Genomic DNA, 21,071 nt, shown 5'->3' with positions numbered 1-21,071 from the left:
TATGAAGTTATCTGGCATTATTGCTTGAAAAATACTTCCTGCTACATGTTATTTATTCATTTTTTTAAAGACAGTTTTTTAGAAAAACTCTTCCTTCCCCTTTCTCCAGGTTTATATTCTCCAGGCTAAATGTTCCCAGTTCCTTCAATCTTTATTCACGTCATTCAACACGCAGGTATGACAGTCTGCCCTGTTGGAACTTACATTCTAGAGAGGAAACAGACAATAAACAATAAACCTGATAACTAAGTAAATCATCTACTATGTTAGAAGATATAAGTGCCATGATGGGGAGGGTGGGTGGGTAAGGCATGCAGGGCAAGTGAAATTAGGAGATGGGGAGTAGGTGGCCATGTAGCCAGCTACCGCCAAACCTAGTGGCTTTAAAGCAGCAATGATGGTGTATTACCTCTCATGGTTTCTGGAGTTCAGAAGTTCTGACAAGACAGAATGGGGATGTCTTACCTCTGCTCCACGATGCCTTGGGCCTCAGCCAGAAGACTTGAAGGGTGGCACCTGGAATCATCTAAAGGCTCATTTACTCACATGTCTGGTAGTTGACACTGGTTGTTCACTGGAGTCCTCAGTTCTTCTCTACATGGCCTTTTCCACATGGCCTGGGCCTTCTCGTGATGTGGAAGCTGAGTGCCAGGGGTGAGAGAGACAGGTAGAAGCCATATTGCTTTTTATGACCTAACCCTGGAGACCATACAACATCATTCCCACCATATTCTGTTGGTCAAGGCAATTTCAGAGTTCTGCTTGGGTTCAAAGGGAAGGAAAATAGATTCCACCTCTCAATGGAGAAGTGTCAATTTCATGTCATAGAAGAGCATGTGGGAGGGGATACATGTTGTTGCAGCCATCTTACAGTCTGCTATGGTGTGCAGGGTAGGTTCATTGATAAGGTGTCATCTGAATGAAGATTTAAAGGAGGTAAGGGAGGGAGCCGTATGCCTATCTCTATCTAGGGCAGAGCATTCCAGGCTGAAGCAAGAGCCTGTGCAAAGGCCCTGAGGTGGGAGCGTACCAGGAGTATTTGGAGGCTGTTATGGCTGGAGCAGAGTAACTGAAGAAAAGAGTAGTAGGAAAGGTGGTCTGGGAGATATGAGGGAAGATATACGGAAGGCCTTATAGGCCATTGTAGTTACTCTGGCTTTTACTATGAGATGAGAAGCAAAATGGAGGGTCTTGTCTGGTTATGTTTTAAAAGAATCAGTCTGGCAACTGTGTGGAAAATAGATTGGGCCAGTGCAGTGGGAGGTGGCAGGGAAGGTAACAGAAGAAGAGAGACAAGTTAGGAGACTACTGCAGTAATCCAGGCAAGAGAGGTTAGTGGCTCAGACTAAGACAATATCAGTAAAGGTGGTGAGAAGGGTTAGATCATAGGTCTATTTCGAAATTACGGCCAACAGATTTCCTGATGGATTGGATGTTTGGTGTGAGAAAAAGAGGAGGCAAAGATGTCTGGGCCATTGTAAGGATGGAATTGCCATTTTCTGAAATAGGGAAAGCTAAAGGCATACAGCTTTTTAGGAAAAGATCAGGAATTTAGCTTTAGAGATGCAAGTTTACGATACCTATTGGATATCTGAGTAGAATCGTTTTAGTGTGTTTTTGTTGTTGTTTTGTTTTACTGAGGTATAATTGACATACAACATTATATTAGCATCAGGTGTACATCGAGATTTGTATATTTGTGTAAATTGCAAAGTGCTCACCACAATAAGTCTAGTTAACATCTGTCACCATAGATGTCCTGGCACCTAAAGAAGAAAGTATAAAATAGTAGAAGGATCTCGTCAGTGCTCTGATTGGGCAGGTAAGGTGGGGCTCAGAACCATGACATTTAGCAATCGTGGAGGTCATTCACAGCCTTGACAAGAGCTGTTTCAGAGGAGCTATGGACCACATGCCTGACTGCAATGAGCTTATAGGCAAAGGGAGGAGATGAACTAGAGAAAGCAAGTATAGACAACACTTTCCATGAGTTTTGCTGCAAAAATGAGCAGGAAACAGAGCAGTAGCTGGCTGGGTAAGAAGAATGAAGAGAAGGGCTTGTGTTTTCTTTTCTGAGGTGGGAGAAATAATAGCATGTTTATATGCCTTTGGGAATGATGCGGTAATACAGTGAAATTGTGATGTTATAGGAAAGAGAGAGGGAGAGAGAGGGGGGAATAGAGCACTGGATTGCTGTTCTTGGGAATGTCCTTCATATACTTTCATTTCAAGGACCCTCACTTCCTCCTCTGCAGGGTCTATGTGGGGAGAGTAAGTGGGCATGGGTAGCAGATATAAGAAAAAGGAAAAAAGAAGCCAGCAGGCTACTACCTCTTCTGAGCTGCCTTTGAGTGTCACTCCTCCTCTCTGTCTCCACATTTGGACCGGGAACCCACAGCAGCTCCTTGGTCCTTTTGCCACCATCCAAAAGAATCCTAACGTGAATGGATTAAACGCCACCTTTCGGTTCCTAGCAGATCATCATCTTCCGCCTTCTTTCTAACTCTCCTTTGCCTATAGGCGTCCTGACTTGAAAGCAGTAAGGGGCTGCTGAGCAGAGGCGTGAGTGTCAGAAGCATGCGATGCCCACACCCACCTTTGGAGGAGCCACTGTTTGTTCAGGGAGAGAATCTCACAGAATAAGGAAAACTGCCAAGAGATGCGCCAGACCAGCCGCTGAACAATTCCACTTCACCTTTCATTTTAGAGGGACAGCATCAGGAAGCGTGACAAAGAAAGCACGAGAAAAAATGACTCCTAGGTTTTTCTTTTTGCTGTTTGGGAAAAGAAAGCATGGTGGAAATCTCCTTTTAGTGTCTTCATTTTTCATCACCCTACAGTAGAGCCACCATAGAGGTCCCTAAGTTTGGCACATGGCGTTGGGACTGTGCGGGTATCATTCCATCACAATCTGTCACTCCTCATGCATCCCATTCCTCTATATTTCACTCTTGTGAAATAGATGTTCAGTTTTACAGCTAAGGAAAATTAAGCTTTGAAGTGGTAATTCTCTTTGCTGTATTTGTTCAGTGGCCATTTTGTAGCTCAGGGGATTTGTCAAAAGCACGGCAATTACTGACACAAAATTAAAACTAACCAGTCCAGAGCTTAAGATTCAGATATTAAGATGGAAGTTGGGGGGAAAGGGGTGCAAACGATGCTGATTTAATCTTTTTGGCCTGCTTTGCTTATGACCTGTTATGCAATTGGTAAGAACACAGGATGGATTGTAAGGTTTTGATGTGTAGAATAAAGTCACGGTAGCCCATTTGTTTTAAGCAGCAGCTAAAATGTTTAATAACCTTTGGTAAGGAAATTGGAATTCTTAGAACATGAGTATAGTGTGAAAAACACCAAGAATGAACCCAGAAGTGAGTATGTTACAGTCTGTGAAATGCCCTTGCCTGATTTTCCCTTCTTCTCTATGATAAGATGGTCATGTTTTAGGTGTCGCAGAACACTTGAACGATGGAAGATGTGATGTGAACAATCAATGTTATTAACGATGCGTCACCTTCCCTCTCACCTTTCTGTTTGCGTCCTCTGCCCCCTTTGTGGATTCTGACTGTATCACCCCTTGCACTTGCCCATGAACTGCATTTTGTGGTGAAAGACCACCCTACATAAAAGCCTGTTTTCCACCTGAGCCACGCCTAGTCTCAGAACCCTACACCTTGGCTGGAGTTTATTCTGTTTGGGTGTTATGTTTCTAAAACCGTTTGGTTTGTATTTCCCGTTGTGCTGGGGTGTGTGTTTTTCTTCCACAGTCACGTCCACAGTATGCCTTGAGTGGTCACCACGTGCTTCTTCCTCAGACTGGTTTGGATTTTACAAGGTGTTAGAGTTCCTAAAAAATTCATAAGGTCTCTCACGTTTGAGTTTATACCAGAAGTTATGGAATGATTAACCTAATAGGTGCTGTGTATCCCCAAAGATGGCCAGCTTTATTCATGCTTAAGCTGAGTGTTTGTGGAAAACCAACAATTCTTTGTAGATCGCAGCTGCAGGACCGTGCAATGCTGTGGTGTCGCTCTGCCGTGTAAGTGATTGGGCAGCTCCCTGGGTTCACTCGGTTGCAGTCAGGGGCTACCACCAGGCACTCGGAGGAAGAAGAGAGAACCGTTTAGCTGCAATCAGAATTAGGGGCTTCTTTAAGAGAAGGAACAGAAAGTGACCCTAGCATATCTGATTGTGAATATATACTTTTTGTGAATTGTGAATATACTTTTTCCTTTATTGTCTTTTTCTGAATTTTTCCCTCCAGAGCTGCCCAGAAGTTAAATCTATCTTCTAAAAAGAAGAAACATCGGCCTTCCACTTCTTCTGTCACCGAGCCACCTCTCTTTGCCACCAGCTTCAGCGGGATTCTGCAGACTTCCCCACCCCCGGCCCCGCCCTGCCTGCTGAGGGCCGTCAACAAGGTGAAGGACACCCCAGGCCTGGGCAAGGTAGGCCCCTGTGCCATGTGCCACGCTGGCTCTGTGTGTGGGGCTCTGCATCAAAGGCAAGGACGAGAATGAGGGCTCGGTTTGCTTGCTAAAACAAGAAGGTGTCAGGGAGAGAAGGAGAAGAAATGAAAGTCGTTTGGAAGTACTGTAAAATTTTCTTTGGTTACATATACTAGTAGTAAATTAAGACATTCCAATTATTGGAGATGTGGTTTGATTTTGGCAGAAAGAAAACAGCCTTGTATTGTTTGACAGAACTGTACCCAATTAAAGAAAAGACCCCATAACACAAAAGACAGAGGCAGAGGCAGGAGAGACCAAGAGACACGGTATAGGAATAAGACATGAAGATGCTTCGTCACTTCCCTGGCAGAGTTTCATTGTTCCTCCCCTTCAGAGAAATCCCAAGTTCTACTTTTGAACCAGACCACTGGTGGGATTTCTGGGGAGCATTTTCTGTGTGCCATTCTAGCCAAGAAATGCAATTTTGAATTGTTAGAACTGCTTAGAAAGAGATGGGGAACATTATGATGAGATGTAGAAACACCATCGCGAGACCTGGCTCAGCTATGTTTGGGGTAACTTCGTTTTTAGATGTCATCTCTTAACTGTCTCTTCTGAGATAAACGTCTGGGTGAAGTAACTTATGGTTTACTCTTCAATGGGTAAATGAGCTGTGACTTATAAAAACATTTAGTCGAAGAAAGCGGTGGCTGTTTTCTTTCTTTTACTTTCCTCAGAAGGAGGACGGTACATACCACCTTGCCAGTTTCCCGCCACCCGCTTAACAGGACTCATTTCGGGAGGTTGCAAGTCTTGCTGAAGGGCATGGCTGCTCAACTGTGTGGACGATTTTACTTATTCAGGTCACTGATTCCCTTTCACCTTGACCCTCAACATGATTCTTCCCGGGTTCACGGTCTTCAGTGGCCTCAGCCTCACCCGTGGTCCTTCTGGAGTTTACCCCACACCCTCTGCCCTTCTTCCTTGGTGCTCTTCTCCCTTTTCTCGATGATTTCTCCTGCCTCCTCCCATACCCTCCCACCCGCTATTTCATCACCCACTGGGAAAGTCCTAACTTGCTAAGTTACTCCTTCCAACAGAGTCTACATTTTAAGATTATGTTGAATAGAGCAATGTTTATTCTAACGGAAAGCATCCAGTCCTGGAATGTTCCATGGCATTGGGCGGGGCTTTCCCAGGCCCAGAGGTAAAGTAGGGGACCAGGCAGCCTGCGAGGGCTGCTCTAGCATCACTGGCCAGGGAGGGAGATGGAGGAAACCACACGAGCAGGAATCATGCAGGTGGGAGTGGCATCCCCGCAGGGGCACACACACTGCGGTCATAGTGGATGGCTGAGAGGCTGCCTTCTAAGGAGGGTGGGTACAAGTAACTGCAGGGCTTTCAAAACTGTAGAAAACAATTGAATTGTGGTAAGGTACACATAACAGAAAATTTACCTTTTGAGCTATTTTTAAGTGTGCGTGGACTTTGGTTTTGCTAAGAGGAGTTTTGGAACTTTGGTACCGGAGCTGAACCGCCCTGGACACAGTGACATCGAATGTCTCCACTGCAGTCTCCTTCTCCTCTCCTGCTCTGAGTGACACCCTACTTCTCTTCTGAGTACATGTGAACCAATATTTAAATGCTGTCGCTCTAAAGAGGTACCAGACTATTAGCCAACCTGTGGTACTCATACACCCCACTACGGCCCTGTCCGGGACACCTCGAAATGAACCACGTAAGAAACTATCTTCCTGCATCTATAACAGTGGCCCAGTCTCTGGTTCCTAAAAGGGTTGATGCAGATACATCTTCAGGTGGGCCTGGTCCCCAAGCCTAGGGTCTTCTGTCCCTTCCTTCCCCCATCCCTTCCCCTCTCACTGGAATTCTGAGACAAAGGGATCAGGGCACCAGTCAGGCACTGAACCAGCAGAAAGACTGTTTCCAGCCAGGGTGACCTGGGACTTGCACGAAAATAATCTGGAAGGCACTGGTCTAATCTTGGTTTCATGATGTACTCTATGTAGCGACCAGTTAGAAGTATAATTATAAGTAAGATAAGCAGCATAAGACCAGGTATAACTACAATTAATATTATAATCATTCACACACTAAAGCTTGCAAATCACACACTTATTTTTTTTTATTATTAATTAATTTATTTTTGCTGTGTTGGGTCTTCGTTTCTGTGCGAGGGCTTTCTCTAGTTGCGGCGAGCGGGGGCCACTCTTCATCGCGGTGCGCGGGCCTCTCACTGTCGCGGCCTCTCTTGTTGCGGAGCACAGGCTCCAGACGCCCAGGCTCAGTAGTTGTGACTCCCGGGCGTAGCTGCTCCGCGGCATGTGGGATCCTCCCAGACCAGGGTTCGAGCCCGCGTCCCCTGCATTAGCAGGCAGACTCTCAACCACTGCGCCACCAGCGAAGCCCACACACTTACTTTTTTAACGTAAAGTACTATCCGTTTCTCTCATTTGCAGTCCGATGTGCTTCTTTCAGTGGGAGAGAAAGGGTGACATTAACCAGCCAGGAATGCGGGAAGCCTGGAGTTTGTCCATGGAAGTGGGGTCACCAGACTGGGTGTCACAGAAGGTGGCAGAAGGTGTGACTTCTGTCTGACGAGTGGCCTCACGGCAGCTGTCCTGCTGAGCATGGGGGTTGGGGCATTGGTGGCGAGAAAGTGACAGTGGGAGGGGGTGTGCTCTCTGGAGGGCAGTGTAATTATATACTTTGACTTGAGGACGTGTGATTGAAGCCAGAGGTCCGCGAGCACACCTCCCATCATGCTTCCTCCTGGTGAGACGTGTGCTTCACAGAAAGCCAGACGGCCTGGCCTTGACTCTGCCACGGAGGCGCCAACCGTCTAATCTTGGTGGAGGCCCATTTCCCAGACTCATGCTTTTCCCACCCCGAGAGTCCACTACAACGAGGCACTGCATTCCTCTTATCCATATGGAAAAATCCCCGTAGGTTTATTTCTGTTGCATAATTTACATGTTAACGTTTCAAAGAAATACAGTGCAGTTTCATATAGAACATAAAAGAACTGGTGCTATATAGAGATCATTACATCTGAAGTAGAAAAGCTTGATTGAAATGCCAAAAGCAACTTAACCTGGGCGGGGTGGGGGGGGCCCTTGAGGCGGGATGGGGAACAAACCCAGCGCAGCTGACGCCACTTCGCCCCACCTCTTATCCTTAACCACCAAGGACTTCCTCGGGAGACCTGAAGACAAGCTTTTGTGGGTTTGTTTAGAGCTCTCCTCTCATTTGTAGGCAAGACAACGGAGGCCCCGATTTTCCAGTGCCTTCTGAGTCAAGCCCAGAGGTCAGGACCTGTAAGACATTTTATTCTTTTCCGTCTCACTGGGTGGCCTCTAGATATACATGACCTTTAAAAATCTGAGTGGAGACAAGAATGTAACGGGACCATAATGGTAGCAAAATAAATTGGGAAGCAGTCACCTCCATCTGGTGGAGAAGGACATGTGTCCCTTTTCAGAGTCATGGATGGGAGAGAAAGGGCAGTGACGGGCCATGGTAGACACACAGCGAGTCAGAGGTGCTACACTGACCCCTCCCCTTGTCCCACTGCCGGTGATTTCCAGCAACAACTTCCTCCCTCCCCGCACCCCTTTCTCCACCCAGAGTCATTGCTGGCCACCAAGTGCATCTTGAGGCAAAAGCTTTTCTGGAGGCCACAGGGATGGAAGAACTTGGGGTAACTTCAGTGCACTTGGAGCTGAATCACAACACGCTCACAACACAGGAAACACCTCAGAATCCCTAGCACCTAGAGCAGTACTTGGCACACGGCAAATATTTATTGAGCATCTTCTATGTGTCAGGCCCTGTGCTGGGCTCTAGGCTTGCCCTGATGGACACACAGGCAGAATGCCTGCCCCGACAGCACTTATAATCTAGTCATTATAACAGTCAGCCTTAGACATCTCACCGACTTGGATCATTATGAAGGGCTATTTGACTTAAGGAAAAGTTGGAATCACAGACTTCAAGTAATTCTGCCTAACTTTCGAGTTATATAAAGAAGCTATAGTACTAAGTGGTCTTGTAGAGACATTTTAATGAACAGATAAAGATGATTAGTGGATCAAAGCAGCTTAGTCCCTGTTTATATTTCATGAGTTTGGCTTTATGTAAATGATATTTCTAATCTGTTTGAAAATGGTTCCTTCTCCTAAGCCAGTAAAAGCTCTTCATGAAATTTGTTTGCACAATTAATTAACATCCATGTTTAAGGTTCATTTGTTGGTGTGTCAGACCTCTTAGTATTGGATTACAAGCTTCTAGAGCAAAGCGTCTTATCTGTTTAACTCACTCAGTATTTAGCTCTGCAGCCCCACCACGGGTGCATAAATGCTTTTAAAGGGGAGAATGGTAATGGCCACAGTCACATTCATGATGATGACAGTTCACCTTGTTAATTCTACTCTTCCTGGCAGTATTCCTGAAGGGAAATACATGAAGCATGAAGGGAAAAGAAGCCTTCTTTTCCTTCATAATCTCCAGGAATGTCTCAAAAAGATGGAATCATCACCACTCAGCCTTTGTTCCCCCAGATATGTTTTGGGAATATAAGAAAACTCATATAGGTGGGTACTAGCAACAAGAGAAGAGACTCTATAGAATTTGAAAAGATCATAAAAATTGGATGAAACGAACATGAATAATTATGGAAAATTGAGCTGGAGACAGGTTGCGGAGGGCTTCTCCTACTCGATTCACTCGGTGAATATCTGTAGACATACTGTGTGCCAGGTACTGCAGGAGGTGCCACTGCTGGGGACAGTACACAGAAGCCGGTTGGCTGCTCTGGGCCACATGCCTGCAAAGGAGCGGGGGGTGTATATCCTGATCTCCATGAACTCTAGGCCCCTGTGAAAATGCCTGCCTGGCATTCAGCCTCAGCCATCACTCCTGAGCTACAAATGCTCTTTCCTTCTCCTGGGGACCCCTGCTTATCCCTAGTCTGGGTAGAGGAAGGGTTGTGTGGTATCCGTCACACTGGATCCCCATCGCCACTCATGCCCATCCATCTGTGCATTTCCGAAGTGCCTCACTGAGATTTCTCCTCTGTAGACGGTGCAGCCCCAAGGCAGACAATTCCGCGGAGTCCTTGGAGTTGCGATTTAGAAATAGACTTGCTTGTTTGGCTAAATTATCTTTCTTATGCAATAAAGGCTGGAGCCATTATTCTTTTTTCTTCACAGTCCTCGATTTTAAGTCATCTGCCTCTTATTTAGCACTACTTTTCAAACCTGGTAGCAACATATTTTGACCTCTGTTAAAACATAAAACATGTATTCTCTAAATAACATCTCTCCCCGCAACACACCTGTACACACACACACACACACACACACTCGCACTCACTCTCACTCACTACTTCGCTCATTTACCAGGTCCTATATTATCTAGGTTTAGTTTAATTCTAGACTTCCACTTATTTGGTAGTAAACTAATAGCATGGTAAAAAAATAAGTGAACCACGTGTGCTTTTCAGTAGAGATTCTTTCCCTTTACAGATTTCTTAACGTTTTTAGAGCAGAAGTCATTCGATTACTAAACCCTTGTGACACTGTAAGGAAGAAGAAGCCAAGATAACTGTTCAATTTATGTTCTCATTACAAGAGGAAAACAATAAGATAGAAAAATTAGATTAAAATAAGATTTTTTTAAGGTACAAATGTAGCTCTTATTCATTTTTTCAACAAGTAGAAATGGCCGATGTAGCTCTCTTGTTCAGGAAATGATGCCAGGTTATACCAAGGAGAAAATTTCATGCCTTCCAGCCCACCAAGGTCCGGGTTATTTAAATAGTATGCAAATTATCAAATTCCTCATTATCATTTCTACCATTCCTCATCCTGAAGCTTTATCAGAGAGAAAAGATTTGAGTCAGTCTGTAACATTCATTTCAAGTATTCTAATGTGATGGAAAATTCTCGATCCCACTACTCACCAGTGATTACTCCCCCCTTACACACGCCAGACAGCAGAAAGGAATCGTGAGCTTTCTATTTTGGTGTGCTTTGGGGGGTGGGGAGAAATAGACTGCGTAAATAATACATGCACATTCATCAGGATAGCTGGCCTGATAGCTTTGAAAATTGAATTGTTAGCTCTTCTGGGAAATAAACTCATGTGACCTTCCAGTCCCTAATTGCAGTTCTTTTCTGTGCTCGGTTGGTTGTGGTTGACTCGGCTAAGCTCCTGTAGTTAGAGTTTGGTTTTTTTCTCCTTCCTTTCTTTCTTATTTTGACCCTTCCTCCAACCTGCATCTCCAGAGAACGGAGACTTAGGGAAAATGTTCTGACTCAAGGGAAAATGTTCTGACTCATTAATCTTCGCGGTTTCTTCTCCCCCCACCCACGCCGCCGTGTATGCAGAGGTGCACGCACCTGTCCTAGAGCCCGCCCCCCTCCGCCGCACATACGCAGCATGATGCTCCGCTACCGGAAACCGGAGCTCAGGAACTGCAGGTGCCGCTGTCCGGAGCGCTGCTTCTGGAGCCTGACTGCGCCGCTAAGTGATGGGGAGAGAGTTTTTTCTACACCCCCTGCCATGCCACTCTTGAATTTAGCAGGCTCATTCTTGCAAAGACGGGGAAGTATTAGGAAGATGTTCTCCATTAAAGGCCACTGGACAGAAAAGTCGTGGTAAACCACGTGTAAAAGAAAGTACGGCGGCCATTGTTGTTTTTCATTATTAACATGACTGCCGTTAAGACAGCTGACCAAGTTGTATGGATATAATTTTCTGTTGGCTTCATTATTAGGTCGAGAACGAGAAGGGTGAGGAGCACATTTCAGTTTAATTACATCAGATTTCTGATAGGATGGCACATTATATATAAAATACTTGTTTTCTGGTTTTCTTTGCCTGAAATATCTACACAGAGCAAACTGTATGAAAGGACTCTTGGGTAAGCAGGGAGGAAGTTTGTACCCTTTCAATGCCAGATTACATAAAGGACACCCCAAAAATGTTGAGTATTTTAACGTAAGTCTGTTTAGTACTAGGCATCCTAACTGGGCATTCAGCACTGTGTAGTGCTGAATGATAGAGCTGCATGATGGAGCTGTTGTAATGAGGCAGAAACACCAAGAGCATCTAAAGGACAAGACCCTAGTGGTCCTTGGCCCTGCTTACTCCTCAGCACCTGAGTTGCCCTGGGAGGGTGACATCGGGGAGAGGCTGCTGCCTAGTGCTGGCACTGTGGCGATGTGTAAGCACCATCAACATCCCTCACTGAGAAGTTTTCCCAAAGACCATCTTGTCCAGTCCTCCCACTGTGCATAGGAAGAAACTGAGGCCCAACAAGATGAAGTAACTTGTCAACCCATTTTTGTGGGAGAAGACAAAAATTTAAGCTTTGGAGTGTGAAAGATCATGAAAGTCATGAAGACTTTAAGGCAGAATTTGAGTGATTCTTAAGCTTCTCCCCCTTTATGTGACTTTCAGCTTCAATTGTAAGACTCTATTTTTTTAGGTAGTAAGTGGAACTGATAGGGAGGGGTGTGTGTGTGTGTGTGTGTGTGTGTGTGTGTGTGTGTGTATGCACACACATGCACATACTTGTGTGGAAGGAGGTGGAAGGTGATTTTTCTAAAGGGGCTTTTTAAAGGCTATAAACCTTTACCATAATTGGAGGATAGGTTTGGGGCCTCCCTGAATACCTGTAATCCCTAATTAGCATCCTGACTTATGGAATGAAAACACGAGATAAAATGAGGGAATTCTCTCTGGAATCAATGCCACTTTCTCAATTAAACAAAGGGCAATAAGATGGATGATAATGCCAGAATAGGGCTTTTGATCATCCTTTGTCCAAAAACCACATTTTAGTCAGGCTCAGCACAATTAGACAATTACTGATATCAAGAGTATGGGAACAGTAGGTATATTTTAAGCTAACATTTCTAACATCTTATCTTTCTGCGTCTTTCTCTTGCTGATGGCTGAAAGAGAAGTTAATCATGATTTGCTATAATTATCCCATTAAAATGGGATTGATAGTAATGTTTTATTTTTAAAAAATGGTGAGTCCAAACTGCTGAGTTAATTAGAAAGTTGTCCTTTGTGCCTCAGAGTAGGAAACGCTCTTCTTGCCTACTCAATGACTAGCAGAGCAAAACATTTGAATTCCTTTCTAATGCTTCACTGAACTAAAATGTATCATTATGGAGGGGGAAAATCGTTCTGATACATTCTTAAAAGCAAAACATATTTTGCTTAGATTATTAAATAGTGTCTGAAATAAAAATCCTCTAGCTCCTGACAGCCACAACATAAGACTCCCTACGTTCTCTCATATTGCTTTCCAAGTTCAGGTTAGCTCTGTTCTGTGATGCTGTCTTCGTCCGTTCCAGCTACTGTCACAAAAATACCATAGACTGGGTGACTGAAACAACAAACACTTATTTTTCTCAATTCTGAAGGCTGAGCAGTCCAGGGTCAAGGTTCTGGCAGATCTGGTGTTTGACGAGAGCTCTCTTCCTGATTTGCAGACAGTCACCTTCTTGCTGTATTTCACATGGTAGAGAGCAGAGAGAGAGCACAAGCAAGCTCTCCTGTCTCTTCTTCTAAGGGCACTAATCCCATTCATGAGGGTGCCACCCTGATGACCTAATCATCTCCCAAAGGCCCCACCTCCAAGTACCATCACCTTGTGGGTTAGGATTTCAATATATGAATTAGGAACAGGTGAACAAGCATATGGTCCACAAACCAACCTCTAAGTTCCAGCATTGAATCTGAGTATTTGACTTTCTAGATGAAACAACAGAAATAGAACCGTGGCAGTAGCATTTAGTGCTAGGGACAAAATTCCTTCCAAGTTTCTTTTCCTGTTCCCTTGGTCTTGCCTGTGTGTTCCATGCCATAGCCAGCTATTCAGATAGAAATTTTGTTTATTTGCAGCTTAGCTGAGATCTCCTTACCACCAACAACGAGTATTTGGTGATTCATTAGTGGAGCAGTGTACCAGCTGTAGCGAATCAAATCGTGAACTTGATCTGTTCCTTGTTTTAAGTATTTTGAGAAAACATTTTGCCATATTTGTACCAGAAGGTTTTCAGTGAAGGGCAAAGTTTTAAAAACCCAATCAGTAAAATACTCCCTGCACTGTGTCATGTAAAGCAGTGGAAAGTTAAAAATCACAGGAAATGGGAAGATCAGAGAGCAGGATTGTTGGTCTGCCTTCCCCCACTCCGTCCCCCATTCTATAGAACACGGTAGAAGTAGCACCCTACAGGGGCCCCAAAGGACTCGAGGGCGAATAAAACGCCATTCAGACTACCACCAGCTACACGGCTCTGAAATCAGGCTGTCTGCTCTGGTTCTAAGTGCAAGTGGCCAGAGCCTGGGCAAGAAGGGCACCAGAAAACTTGCTCTTGTCTAGAGGTCCCGCTGTTTCTCTGCTCAGCTTCTGCTTGGCTGGTTCCTGCCCATCCCAGGGATATCTGCAGAAATGCGGCTTCCTGGAGGAAGATTTCCCTGGTTAGGTGCCCCATTACGTGTTTTCATAGCACCCAAAGTTTCTCTTCATTGCATTCATCACCCTATAGATAACTGATCTCTATAGTTCCATGTTTAGTGGGTCTCTTTATTGGCCGTAAGCTTCATGAAAGCAGGGCTATGTCTCTCTCACCCCACTTTGAATCCTACCCAGGTGCTCAGTAAATAGTAGGTGTATTAGTCAGGGCTCTCTAGAGAAGCAGAACCAACAGGATGCATGCGTGTGTGTGTGTGTGTGTGTGGAGAAGAGAGGGAGAGAACACACAGTCGTGGAGGCTGGCAAGTCCAAAATGTGTGGGAAGGCCGGCAGGCTGGAGACCCAGGGGAGCATCTGCTGGCAGAATTCCCTTTTCTTCCAGGGAGGTCAGTCTTTTTCTATTAAGACCTTCGACTGCTTGGATGAGGAGGCCCCTTCACGTTATGGACGGTCATCTGCTTTACTCAAAGTCTGCTGATTTAAATATTAATCTCATCTAAAAAATACCTTCACAGAAACATCTAGAATAACACTTGACCAAATATCCGGGTCCTGTGGCCCAGCCAAATGGCCACAAAAAATTAGCCATCATACTAGGTGAATGAATGGATGGATGGCATCATGATCTGGGTCTCCATTCTGCAGTGATGATCCTTTACATCTGTGTAAGGCTTGTGGCTTACACTTCCCTTCATCCGTATTGTCTCTCTCGATCTTTCATACAGTTCTAAGAGGTGGGCAGTAGGGGCAGGAGGGAGTGTTAGGTCCTCCTGATGGATGAGATTCAGAGAAGGTAAGACACTTCCCAGAGGCGTCACAGCTTTTCAGAGTGGATGGGAACACCCTACATCTTTGTTTCCAGTATTCTTTTCCTGATCTTACAACATATATTGGCCATTTCTTTGTGCCACTGAAGCACCATTCTGAGTGTTTCACAGGTATTAACTTGTTAAATCCTCATTACAAGTCTGTGGGAAGGGTCTGTTATAATCACCCCCATTTTACATGGGAGGAAGCTGAAACAGATATGAGGAATCTGCCCGAGTTTGCATGCCTGGTCCGTGGTGGGGCTGGGATATATATACGAGCCCTGGTTCTGGGACTTGTTCTCTGGATGGCTACATGATGCCGTCTCTCTACACACTTCATATGTAGTCATTTGGCTTCAGCAAAGACCCGGTAAGCAGACGTCCCTGGCTGTCATGGGGCAGCTGCGTTTGCAAGGTGGTGAACATGGACGAGGCAGGCACCAGGGCATCCTCTTCTGCTGCCAGCATCCTGCCGCTGTCCTCTCCACTCATCATCTCAGAGAGCTTTGTAACTGTCCCTGTGGTGTTTTAGCCCTTGTATTGAAAGCTCTGATGGTTTGGATTGTCTTGTGTGGCTCCTATTTCCATGCAGTAAGCAAGCCAGTGAAAGTAAACTAATGTTCAAAATGATTTTTAAAAGGCCAAAGCAAACCGGAAAATGTCCTGAATTCCATGAGAGAAAAGTCCATTGTACTTTAGCCGTATTCCAGAATGACAACAACTCTGGGTCAGAGCTGGGTGGGACAGGACCCTTGGCGCTGACTTAACAGTGAATCTCATACTACACTATATTGAGCCATGTGGGTGATTGAGTCCCATGAAAATTCTGTGTCTAGAACACTAGCTCAGTGCCGATAGCAATGTGTGAATGTTGACTTCTGTTTCAGGAGGTATGTTGTAGGTATTTATTGAGCAGTGGTCTGTGGAGACAGTGCTGGGAGAGGCAGCACGCCCTGAACCCATCCTGCCTGCTCTTCCTGTCTGGCTTCTGCTCTTAATTTTCTCTCATAATGGACTACTCTCTCCCGTGTCCACACCCACCCCCTCTTCCAGAGCTGGCTAAGTGCCTGCTTTCATCAGCATCCCATATCTATTCCCCAAGCCGGCTCCCCGGATCCTCTGATGTTTTGTACCATGTACTTCCCCTAGCCCAGATTCTGCTCATTAACCATTTACTGCTTTATATTGCTCTCATTGTTTTATGGGTATAATTTATCTCCTCCACTGAGTGTTTAGTCGTGAGAGTGGGGATCTTGGTTGATACTGCTTTCATATCCCCACAGATGCTTAGCCATATAACAGGCAGATAGAACTTCCGGCACTGAAAGACATTAAAGTATAGAGTATAACGGTCATTTTACGATTATTTTTCCTGCTTTTGCCTACGCCATCCCTCACTCGTTTATCCATCATCCATCCATGCATGTGTCTGTCCACTGGTTCATTCATAAGGCAGGTATGATGTACCTGCTCTGTGTCGGTCACTTTGGGAATACACAGATGAGTTCAAAATGGTCTCTGTCCTTAAGGATCCCCCGCATTGCGATTTGGAAGAGTTAAAAATCATTCTTTAGGTAGACAACTCAAACTAAAAATACCTGTTAGTGTTATCATCATTCATGAGGCTGAAATTTGTACAAGATAATTGGCTTCCTGGTGAGTTTTCTCCCTTTTTACTGAATACACTGTCATCTTCCTAAAGTATTCAAACTGCACTGTAATGACAACCGATAGTGCAGCAGGCGGGGAAGGATGTACTTTTGTTTCGTTTTTAACACTTTGATGTACTACCTGCAGTTTCGCTGCGATTAGTTCGTATGAATGAATCACAGTGGCGTGCAGAGCGTTTGTGTTCCTGCAGACTCTCTTAAAAGAACTCATGTGTCCTTTACTTACAGATAGAATTCCCCTGAAAGTACGTGATAAGGAAGTTGTACTCGTCCTCTCTGAGGTGGGCTGAAGCAAGGGGCTTTGTTCAAGGTCGTAGAGAAAGCCGTCTACCATCCTGGGTTATGTTCCTCCATTGCCTCTGCATTCTCCATTCTGCTTTTCTCACCGAGGGAGCCGCTTGCGACCTTTCAAAGTTCCCATGTTGCCTGGTTTCTTTTGAGAATGCTCCTGTTAAGATATGAGACTAATATCGATGATCGGTGAGATTCTGAAGTTATCTCGAAAAATATGTGTACTCGATGGTGGTATAGTCTGGAGTGGGGATGAGCAGAGGGGACTAAAGGAGAATGAGAGGGGTTTGTATTAATTAGAAGTCTTTTTAGTTTCAGGCAACAGAAACTCAAACTGTCAGGAATGGGAGATGACTGGAGGGATGTTGGTGACTATGGCCCCAGACCCGGGAAAGTCAGGAAGGCCTGGAGCTGGGTCCACTGAGGATCCAGGACTGTCTTTCTCTCTCTGCCTCTCATTTGTGCTTCCTCCACATTTTGGCTTCATTCTTCAGTTCAGACCAGCCTTGGCCCTCACACAGCTGCTGACGGCTCTAAAGCATCATTATCTTATAGCTCCCACCAGCAGACCCCACACACTCCTGTGACCCTAAGCTCAAAATTCCAGAGAAGGGCTGGAGTTGGCCCTGATTGGGTGTGGGGTGTAAAAAAGTGTCTGCTCCCATCGGCATATCGGGATTGGAGTGGACAGGTGTATGTCCGAGTAGAAGGAGATGCTGCCCCACAGCAGACAAAGGAAAGCCATCCTCTGCACTTTCAGAGGATTTGCAGGAAGGTTCAGTGAGCATTTAGGAAGAAAGACTAATGTAGGGGATGACGTACCTCAAATTCAGATGCGACCCAGTCAGTAGTTACTGAACTTTTGAAATAAGGGTTTCTTTGGGAGTTCATTTTGTGGACCACTCATTTAGCGGTTTCTGGGGAAGAGTGACATGCCTATTCAAGAGAGCTTCGAGAAAACAGAAAACAGGCATAAGCTCAGAGAGTGAAGTGGGGAGAAGTGCATGGGGAAGAAAATCTGAGACCTTGGAGACCTCAGAGGAGGACCTCAGCATCTCTGTGGCAGGCGAGCACTGACAGTCTTGTGGTTCTCTCTGAAGAGACAGAGATGCAGCCCCGAGTCAGGGCTGCAGCTTGCAGGCGGCATTGATCCCAGATGAATGGTCTTACATCTGCCAGTTAATGCTGGCCGCAACCTGCTTACTCCGTAGAGCAAGGACTGCACGAAAATGCCCAAATTTTACCACATTAATCTTCATCAAAATGATTTGTTTCTCTCTCTACCCCACTCCCACTGTGGCTCCCCACGGCCATCCCATTTCCCTAGTAGTGTGGAACTCACTGCCAGAAGGATGCACTCTCCCAAATTAACCCCATCTAGAAGTTACACTGTGAAACGTACACCTGGAGGGAGGCTGTAAGTGACATCTATCTCAATCTAGGCCGTGGTCTAACTCCCAAGAAACACTCATTCAACAAACACTCCTGACTGCCTACTCAAAAGTACCAGGCATTGTGTGGAAGACACCAGCTATGTAATAGAGCAAACACAGATAGAGGGTTTTTTTTTTTTAATTTTAGGTTTCCAGAATTTTCCAAATATCTTGGATAGTATCAATAATATGTGTTCATATATATTCATCTTTAGTTAGCAGAAAATCTGAACAGATGGGTAGATTTTAAGTGGCCTTGAATTGGCAGTCTAGGAGAGAATCCAGATCTCTTTGCAGAGGGGTAGCCAAAAGGAAGCTCTCAGCATCTTCACTTTCTCCATTGTCATCACCACCAGCAGTGCGATGAGTTAATGAAGTTGAATGCGGTGCAGTGGAAGGAACATGGATTAGAGATGTGCGTCAGAATCCCAGCTGTCTTCCCTCATTTGCTGTGTGGCCTGAGGGACTTTCTTAGTCTGTTCAGGTTGCTATAACAAAATACCACAGACTGGGTAGCTTATAAATGACAGAAATTTTTTTCTCATGGTTCTGGAGGCTGGAAGTCTAAGATCAGGGTACCAGCATGGTCCGGTGAGGGCCCTCTTCTAGGCTGCAGGCTTCTCATGGTATCCTTAACTTGGCAGAAAGGTCAAGGGAGCGCTCTGGGGCTTCTTTTATAAGAGCATTAATCTCATTCATGGGGGGTCAACCCTCACAACATAATTACCTCCCGAAGGTCCCACCTCCTAATAGCATCATCTTTGGGGGTTAGGATTTCAACATATACATTTGGGGGGAACACAGACATTCCGACCATAGCAGGAAGGATTCTCTGGGTCTTAAGCTCATTATTCGCAGAGGGGGGAAATAATTATACTTTGTCACAAGGTAATAGCAAGTCTGCAACAACTGTGCTTGAGGAAACAAGGCCTGCAGCTAGGTTTGGACTGTGGGAAAGCCTCTTCTCGTGGTCCCGTGGAGCTCAGGGCGTGGTGGGATGTTCCAGACCAAGAAAGGTTGGGACTGAGACTTCCAGTGATCCATCGGTGTGGAAGCTTTAGGTGGGCTGTTCACGAGATGGCTATGGGAGATGTGAGTTCAGGTCTCAACTTGGATTTAAACCTATCAGGGGAAGAGGCACAGGTGAGATACAGGTATTTTTGGGGAAAGGTCCAGATTGAGGCCAATCTCGGAGAATGTCCATCCAACCAGAAGTGAGATATTTAGTCAACAGCCCTCCAAGGTTGAGGGGGAAAGGGGGTGACATTGAGGGGAATAACACTGGGTTTCAGGGACAAGAAATCCATCTTGGATACTAAGAAGGCCCTTGATTCTTAGAAAACTAGCGTCCTAGGATCACAGCCAGAGCAGCCTGGAATGAATGACCAACCATCTAGATGCAGGGCCAGCGGGTGACCACCTGCAGCTTCTTGCGGTCCTCTTGTGAAGGACAAGAGTGGTTCCTGGGCCCGCAGGGGACTGAACCTGGATTGTGTCAACGGCTGCCCAAATTCTCCACCCCACTCCTGTCCAGCTGATCACATGGCTTCCCTTTTAAGCTCACCCTTGCCCTCAGCTGAAAATCCAACACACTCAGCCGGGGGCTGCCTGGGGCTACTCCAGCCCTCCAGCCTGACCTTTCCCTGCTGGCCCCTTTGCACCCCAGTGAATGTTTTTCAGTCCTGCAAGGAGGGTTCTTCCTCTCACTTCCAGGCCTTTGGACCTGCGCCCACATCTTCCTCCTTGGTTCTTAACTCATCTTTCTTCTTCAGGCTTGAATTTGGGCGTTATTCTCCCCCGGAAGTTTCCCTTGGGCTCCCAAGCCTCTTGCTGTCCTCACAGCACCCGGTGGGGCTCCAGTTCAGTGTTTACTTTGCTGTGTTGGATCTGGCCCACTTCCCCGGGGGCTCTGAAAGCAGGGACTTCATCTGACCATGTCCAGGCCCGGTCCTCCCTGCACACAGTAGGTGCTGGCTAAAGGTCCGTTCACTGAGGATCACGGCGCAGAGAGCTTCCGGGACAGGGTGCCCACCATGTTTCCTGCCTGCCCTCTCAGAACATTCAGGTTGAGTAATTTCAGTCACCATTTACTTGCAGAGCAACGTAACGCTTGGGAAGGACAGATTTATCTGCAAGGCCAAATGCATGATGTTGTCACTCACAAGACCTCAGTCCCAGTGTCTCACTTACCCAGGCTTGGAGAGAGGTGAGAAGGGGAGAGGGTTAGGTAATGCATTTTCTGTGTAGGCGATTTAGTGTCACAGAAGATGCTCTCAAATCTTTGACAGGAGTCGAGGCAGAATTCTTGTCAGATTATATAAGAAAAACGACTCATCATTCTGCTACATCCACTGGAATCTATTATGGGTTTTCTTAAAGCCTTTGTGTATGCAGGCTCATGGTACTTAAATTAAAATTGAAGGAGATCTGTTTTTACTACCAAATGGATAGTGAGTAACAAAGGTTTTTGATTTGTTCTTGGGTAAGTCTGTTTTTTTCAATCAATATTTTCAGCATTTTGGCTGATTTCGTGCCACATTATATGTTACTGACGCGCCAGGCCCCTTCGAGGTGCCTCCCTGTCTGTTCACCTGACCTGGTCTCCGCCAGGGATGCTTGTCTCCCCATCACTTGCTGGCCTGGAAGAAATGCAGTTCTTCCCTCAAGGCCCAGCTCCTGCGTTACCTGCCACCTGCAGCTCCTCCCCCTGGTCCCACCTCCATGCACTGTGCATGTGCCCCTGTACAGACCATGAACGTGGAGGAAAGGGGCTGTATCTTACCTTTTTTTGCGGGGGGGGGGGGTATTTATTCATTTGAATACACAGATGCCTGTCACTTCAATTCATTGAGCATCTCTCCCATTTGCCGTCTCCTCGCTTGGAAGGAGACTCAGATACCCCC

At 45.7% G+C, this 21,071-nt stretch overlaps 1 protein-coding gene across 1 annotated transcript in view; it reads left to right on the top strand.

The window, feature by feature from the left end:
• KIF26B (kinesin family member 26B) overlaps window positions 1-21,071 on the top strand; it is a 499,134-nt gene that overhangs the window by 338,824 nt on the left and 139,239 nt on the right. Inside the window, exon 5 of the mRNA XM_027122401.1 lies at window positions 4,265-4,448. Coding sequence (XP_026978202.1) covers window positions 4,265-4,448 — 184 coding nt within the window. The remainder of the gene's footprint in view (window positions 1-4,264; window positions 4,449-21,071) is intronic.

This window comes from Aethalodelphis obliquidens, unplaced genomic scaffold (assembly GCF_003676395.1).
Source record: "Aethalodelphis obliquidens isolate GAN/ISIS:26980383/991018 unplaced genomic scaffold, ASM367639v1 scaffold24, whole genome shotgun sequence".
Taxonomy (NCBI): Eukaryota; Metazoa; Chordata; class Mammalia; order Artiodactyla; family Delphinidae; genus Aethalodelphis; species Aethalodelphis obliquidens.
This window is presented reverse-complemented; position numbering and strand designations above follow the sequence as displayed.